At 37.8% G+C, this 6,330-nt stretch overlaps 2 protein-coding genes across 2 annotated transcripts; one reads left to right on the top strand and one right to left on the bottom strand.

Annotated features, from left to right (window-relative positions):
* The first annotated feature begins 324 nt into the window (after positions 1–324).
* Positions 325–2,397, top strand: LOC107409560 (protein DETOXIFICATION 56). The gene has a single exon (XM_016016992.4). The coding sequence runs from the start codon at positions 645–647 to the stop codon at positions 2,163–2,165; it is 1,521 nt and encodes a 506-aa protein (XP_015872478.3). The 5' UTR covers positions 325–644; the 3' UTR covers positions 2,166–2,397.
* A 145-nt stretch (positions 2,398–2,542) lies between these two features.
* Positions 2,543–6,330, bottom strand: LOC107403433 (ATP-dependent Clp protease ATP-binding subunit CLPT2, chloroplastic). The gene is made up of 5 exons (XM_016010317.3): positions 6,036–6,330; positions 5,870–5,908; positions 5,672–5,781; positions 4,532–4,711; positions 2,543–2,913 (listed from the first exon to the last, which is right to left on the bottom strand). Exons 1-5 carry the CDS (start codon positions 6,269–6,271, stop codon positions 2,756–2,758), a joined length of 723 nt encoding a protein of 240 aa, XP_015865803.1. The 5' UTR covers positions 6,272–6,330; the 3' UTR covers positions 2,543–2,755.

Genomic DNA, 6,330 nt, shown 5'->3' with positions numbered 1-6,330 from the left:
ACAATAATAATCTCACAAGAAAAAAAAGGAAGTGTTATTGAGTTAAAGCATATTTGCATATATCATAGTGCAAGAATCACAATTTAAAGACCCTCTTTTTTAATAAAGAGAAACTTTTAACATCCCTTTAAGCCCATAAAGCCAGAATGCATGCTCTCTTTCTTAAGTTGTAAAAACTGAACAAATTTTTGTTTTTCTTTTCAAAAAATACCCCTGGAATTTTCATTAAATACCATTTGATTTTTAGATTACCAAACTGATTTATTCTAAGCTTCTATATTCAAATCTTTTTACTAGCAAGTTCACTATAAAGACTATACGTTCTCATCTTTTCCTCCAGCAGAGACCAAATAGACATTAAAATCCAATAAGATTCTGTAAGCATCGATTTTGGCACTTTGCATTCTCATCCTCCACTATAAATCCTCCACCATCTCTCACTCTTCCTTAATTGGCAGTTATAAATAAAAAAGCCCAACAAGTTTGCTTGTCCTATATCTATAGAAAAACCAACCTTCATGAAATCCATGCACTCATTCATAATCTACCTTATCTAAATAAAAGTAGTGCTCGAATACCAATCCTTTACTCAAAGAAATTTTATATTTAGGACGAAACCTAGATAGCCATTTAGATCATACATAATGTATGAAACATCTAACCTGGAAGAGAACCCTAGAGAAACAGCTTCTCAGCCAGTCTCTTCCCCATCAACTCAAAAATGGCCAGCCAACTATCCAATGATGATGCTCAAAGAGCTAAAAACACAACAGAGAATAGCTCTTCCATTGGTGGCCATGAATTTGACATGGTTTGCCAAGATAGCTATCACAACAGCTTTTCTAGGCCGGCTCGGAGAGCTCCAATTGGCTGGTGGAACTCTTGGTTTTATGTTTGCCAATGTCACTGGCTTTTCTGTCTTGAACGGGCTCTGTGCAGCCATGGAACCAATATGCGGCCAAGCATTTGGAGCAAAAAATTTCAAACTCCTTCACAAGACCCTTGTCATGACAGTCTTCTTGTTAATACTCGTGACAATTCCTATCTCTTTCTTGTGGCTAAACGTGGACAAGATCCTAATCCATTTTGGACAACAAGAAGACATTTCACTTGTTGCAAAGAGATACCTTTTCTACCTCCTCCCTGACTTGGTAATCACTTCATTCCTCTGCCCTCTCAAAGCCTACTTGAGCTCCCAAAGCATAACAATTCCTATAATGTTTAGCGCGGCTTTGGCGCTTGCCTTTCACATACCCGCCAACATCTTACTATCAAAAGCGAGAGGTCTTGAAGGAGTTGCAATGGCTGTGTGGATGTCTGATCTCATAGTTCTAATTCTACTGGCCGTATACGTCGGGAAGGTGGAAAATGCAAAGGAAGCGAGATGGAAGGAAGGGGGATGGTTGAACCAAAGTTATCAAGATTGGATGAGGCTTCTCAAGCTTTCTGGACCCTGCTGCCTCATCACTTGCCTTGAATGGTGGTGCTATGAGATTTTAGTTCTGCTAACAGGGCGGCTTGCCAATGCCAAACAGGCAGTGGGAGTGTTGGCCATTGTGCTAAATTTCGACTACTTGCTCTACTCTGTGATGCTTTCTCTGGCCACATGCGCATCGATCCGGGTGTCAAATGAGCTAGGAGCAAACCAACCAGGTCGTGCTTATCATTCTGCATACACCTCTCTGGCATTTAGCGCATTTGCAGGCTGCATAGGAAGTTTGGTGATGGTAGGAGCCAGGGGAAGTTGGGGACCTCTGTTCAGCCATGATAAGGGGATCTTAAGAGGTGTGAAAAAGACATTGCCGTTGATGGCTCTGGTGGAGTTGGTAAACTTCCCAGTAGCAGTTTGTGGAGGAATTATGAGAGGTACAGCCAGACCATGTCTAGCCTTGTATGCCAACCTTGGTGGGTTCTACCTCCTGGCCTTGCCCATGGGGGTGATCTTTGCCTTCAAGGTCGCTCTTGGGATAAGAGGACTGTTGATTGGATTTTTGATTGGGGTGGTCGCGTGCTTGGCTTTGTTAGCGGTATTTGTTGTGAGGATCAACTGGTATGAAGAAGCCTGCAAGGCACAAATTCTTGCCTCCATGGCTGACCAAGCTCCAGAAGAGATAAAAGTTGGAAATCAGAAATCTGCAGAGACCGTCGATGATGCCCAAGTATGAGACTAAATATCCATAATAAACATATCAACTGCAGTACAACCAAAGTTAAACCTCTAGAAAGATAGAATTAAACAGAACTCTGGACGCACAAAATAATCTTGACATCCAATGAAACCACAATTGTTGTCAACACCTTTCTAGTTTGGCCTCTTTTGTAGTTAGAAGGGATAAATTCTCTTGTGAGCCATTGAAATTATGCTTAACTAGTATAATCCATCGCCACCTTGAACTTCGTGTTTGTGTGCATGAAGATAATGATGGTAAATAATAGACTCGTGTGGCCTTGACAATATATAATGACACCAAAATTAAAACAGCATTCTTATGGCAAGTTTAAGTTCCTCAGTACCGCAGAATGAGATGTACCATACTGTCACTAAAAATAAGGCAGTGTGTAACTCCTCCTTTTATAGGACATAAAGCATCGAGCATTCAACAAAATACATAACCAAAGAACTACTACAAGCCTTTCTGGAACTCCATAAAGCAATTGCATGCATGGAACAAAACCAACATCTCAGTAAAGATCTTTGATACATTTTTTGAGTGACAAAATTCATTTTCAATCTCATGAATATCGAAGGGAAGTATCAATCATCAACAAATCCAGGCTCAGAACTTAAAGATTCCAGTTCTTTAGCTTTCTCATCACTGAAGCCGAAGGCAGACAATATCTTGTGACCTGGCGATTCCACTTCTGACCAAATGCCAAGAAGAATATGTGTTGTAGTAATTTCACCATTATCACCTGCAATTCATAATCAAATGAATCCAGCAGCAAGGATTTCAGCATAAAGAAGTGAAGAATATGCTTAGTCAAATAAAAGATGATCATGTGGTATGCAGCCGAGTTCCATGGATAAGGATAATGCCAAACATTCTATTAGACAGTAAATAATTGCAGTTAAGAACATTAGCAGCGAATCAATAATTAACAACTACACCATATGCGAACTGCATTCTGAAAGGAGGAAACAACTACAATAAGAAGTGATGAAAGATAATAACAGCAGCAGTACCTAGTCTCCTGCATAAATGTAGAATCAATTCATATTTCAATTCAAGATTTTTGAGGTTAAAAGTTGCAAAGGTTGTATCGAGAAAGGATAGCTCTCATAAGCATGAGGAGGTCAAAGTTGCAAAGGATGTATTGAGAAAGGATAGCTCTCATAAGCAAGAGGATAATTTGAAATTTTGCTGGAAATGTAGTATTGAGAAAACAAAAATTACGGAAAAGTGGTTTTTTTCTTTTTCTTTTTCCTTTTTCTTAAGGAGGAAAAGAGAATTTAAAAAAAAGAAAAAAAAGAAAAAAAAAAAGACACTCATATAAATAGAGATAACTATGACCAAATAGGGGTGGACACCAAATGGGAAATCATCTTACTACAATAGTATAGATAACAACTCTTGGAGGTTGTCCAAAAGATATGAATTAGTAGGGTTTTCCAAAGCATAATTGGATTTGGAAGGTAGTCTTGTCATTGTGAATAGACCATGACACACCAAGAAAAACATCTCATTAGTAACAACCAAAAGTAGGAAGGATTTATAATGTAGTTTCCAGTACTCAGTAATGGCTCATAATAAAAGGCAAAATTCCCTTTTCTCCTAAACCCCCAAAATCATATAGAAAAATAAAAAAGGGCAATCAGTTTGTACTACCTACCACTTCTGGATATTGGTTTATGAAAGACTCAAAAAGACTAGGATTCCAAAAATGGAAAAGAAAGCTGACTACGGGAGGAATTCTCAAATCACATTTCTAGCAAAATAATTTATCTGTGAGAGATAGAGAGACAGAGCGTATCACATATCAATTGAGACCAAAATCCACCAATAAAAAGCAATACTGATATCAGGGGAGAAAAAAAAAAAGTTGGATGATGACAAGGCTTCATGAACCAGTAATCTGAAAGGTCTAAGCTGGCTGTTATACCCCCATATGAGTACCCTAGAGTTCAAGAGAGCATTAAAGATTTTCTATCTGTCTCATACATAAAACCTTTTATTTTGAATTCTAATGCAGCTCATTCCATGCAAATAATTTCCTTATAAGAATACCATAAATTCAGATTTGGCAAATTAAAAAACCCAAATATGAAACGACAACCAGTTGTTGGTGGGTTAATTATAATATGACATATGAGTTTAAAGGAATTTAAAAAATCAGCATTCATCAAGAAGTTATCAGTAGGTCTTTGTTGAGAACATGTCAATCACTGTAGATAACCTTCCAATAGCCTTTAGCCTTATAATCAAGATGCTGTTTGATTCACAAGACATATTCCAAAATTTTTCTGCATAGCATACAGAATAAGAAACCAATCAATAAATCAAATAACCTAACAGAAAGGCTGAAAATTTACCAGATGTAATTTTTTTATCAACAGCCCGATCCAGAGCTCTTTGAGCATCTTCAGTCAATGGAGGATGCTCAGGACTGAAAAAGTACATGTCACCTTTTCCAAGTAACTTGATAGTTTCTTCACGAACCTTGAGAAGTGTTACACCATTTGCCCGCAAAAACTTTGCTGCCAGACTAGTACCTGCTACCCAAAGGTAAAACAGCTCAGTGTAACAACCAAATAGCAAAGAGAGTCAATCTTACCTCAATTTGCCGCCAAAGGATATTCTATAAACAGTATGATATGAAGAGTGAGCATAATTTGGATAACCAGAGCCATTTAGTAGATGCTTCTATTGCACTCAAAAAAGTCTCATTCCAAATATGTAGGGTACATAATTCCGCTTCACCATTTCAACAAACTAAATGATATTGCATGCAGAAAGAATTGTACACCAAAAACAAACTTCAAGATAAAATTCCAATTGAACAACTTGAGCCCTATTCAGATTTACCATCAACTATATCGTCAATTATAAGCTAAACATAAATAATAATTCAGATCTTTTCTACACAGAATTTCTAGTCATTACATCAAAACTTATTATGTAAATGGCAATTGCATTACCAACTAAGCTGTCACTAATAACTGGCAATATAAATGGGAAGATAGTCTTTTGCTACAACTAAGGGGATATGTAATGTGCATTCACCTTTTTCCACGTAGCAACAAAAAGAACAACAATTCCCACATTGTGACGACTAAGTACATGAGTTATCCTCTCTAATACTTTATGAATTGCGCAACTCCCATCCCTCACTACTCACTAGCCTCACTTGTTGTCATGAAGCTTGCAAAAAAGTTACCCATACCATCAAAAGTTCCTATGCAGTCTTATTATCAGAATGAGGAAATGCTATATATCCTCGTAATTTTCAACTAATTTTTTATAACTCCATAAAATGAACCTTATAGCCTAAAACATTATCAGATTGGAATTCAGACTTGATAAAAATAACAATAAGTAACAGTTGTCAGAATCAACTTTTTTTTTTAGACTATAAATAAGGCAGAATAATCATTGAGGATAAATTCATATACAAAATAATTAAGATAAAAAAAAATAAATTAAAATTTTAAAGGTTACAAATACATGCTCACCCTCAATGAGGATCCCCATGAGAAGGGCTTCAGTTCCAGTAGTCGGGTACTTGAGCTTCCTGGCTTCCAATTCCCCCATAGCAAACGACTTTATAGCCCTCCGAGACCATCTATTTTTTTTTCAAAAAATTCCAATTACCCAATAGCCTAATACCCATCAACAAAAGGACCAAAAAAGAACCCACAAGAAAAACTTACTTAGGAACTTTCTCGGGGGAAGAAAGTCTTTCCGGTTTTCTGCAAAGTGCCAAATCAGAAGCATCTGAAACGACAGCGTTTAATCATCTAAAGTGGGGGGAAAATTTTTATCCAACCTTAAAGGAAAAAAAAACAGTCTTAAGCAACGTTGGGAAATGGGACTTACGCAGTTGGGAGGCTCAAAGAGACTGTAGCAGTGACAAGCCGGATCTTTGGTGCCTGGCTTCTGAAACTCGAAGCCTGAAGCCATAGACAATCGGTACCCAGCCATGGGCTCCGAAAAATGTTGGGTCTGAGAGTCCGGGTCGGAGTCAGAGAAGAAGTTTCGTGGGTTGTTCTACTACAATTGGACTGAGAGACTGTGATTGCTGTGGGAAGCTTGGCGAAAGTTCGAGCAGCCATTTTCGGGTGAAAGAAAGCTCTCTGTGTGTGTTGGTCAGATAATACGTGGACCGATAAGA

Source organism: Ziziphus jujuba, chromosome 6, assembly GCF_031755915.1.
Source record: "Ziziphus jujuba cultivar Dongzao chromosome 6, ASM3175591v1".
In the NCBI taxonomy this organism is placed as follows: domain Eukaryota; kingdom Viridiplantae; phylum Streptophyta; class Magnoliopsida; order Rosales; family Rhamnaceae; genus Ziziphus; species Ziziphus jujuba.
Note: the sequence above shows the minus strand (reverse complement) of the source record. Positions and strands in the feature narration are given on the sequence as shown.

What these genes read in the sequence shown, in the direction of transcription:
- LOC107403433 (XM_016010317.3), bottom strand. Translation starts at nt 6,271, where the DNA reads ATGGCTGCTCGAACTTTCGCCAAGCTTCCCACAGCAATCACAGTCTCT. An exon ending in TCCCCCGAGAAAGTTCCTAA is followed by an intron (nt 5,782 to 5,869) that starts GTAAGTTTTTCT and finishes AAAAAAAAATAG; the next exon opens with ATGGTCTCGGAGGGCTATAA. An exon ending in TGATAAAAAAATTACATCTG is followed by an intron (nt 2,914 to 4,531) that starts GTAAATTTTCAG and finishes TATGAATTGCAG; the next exon opens with GTGATAATGGTGAAATTACT.
- LOC107409560 (XM_016016992.4), top strand. Translation starts at nt 645, where the DNA reads ATGTATGAAACATCTAACCTGGAAGAGAACCCTAGAGAAACAGCTTCT.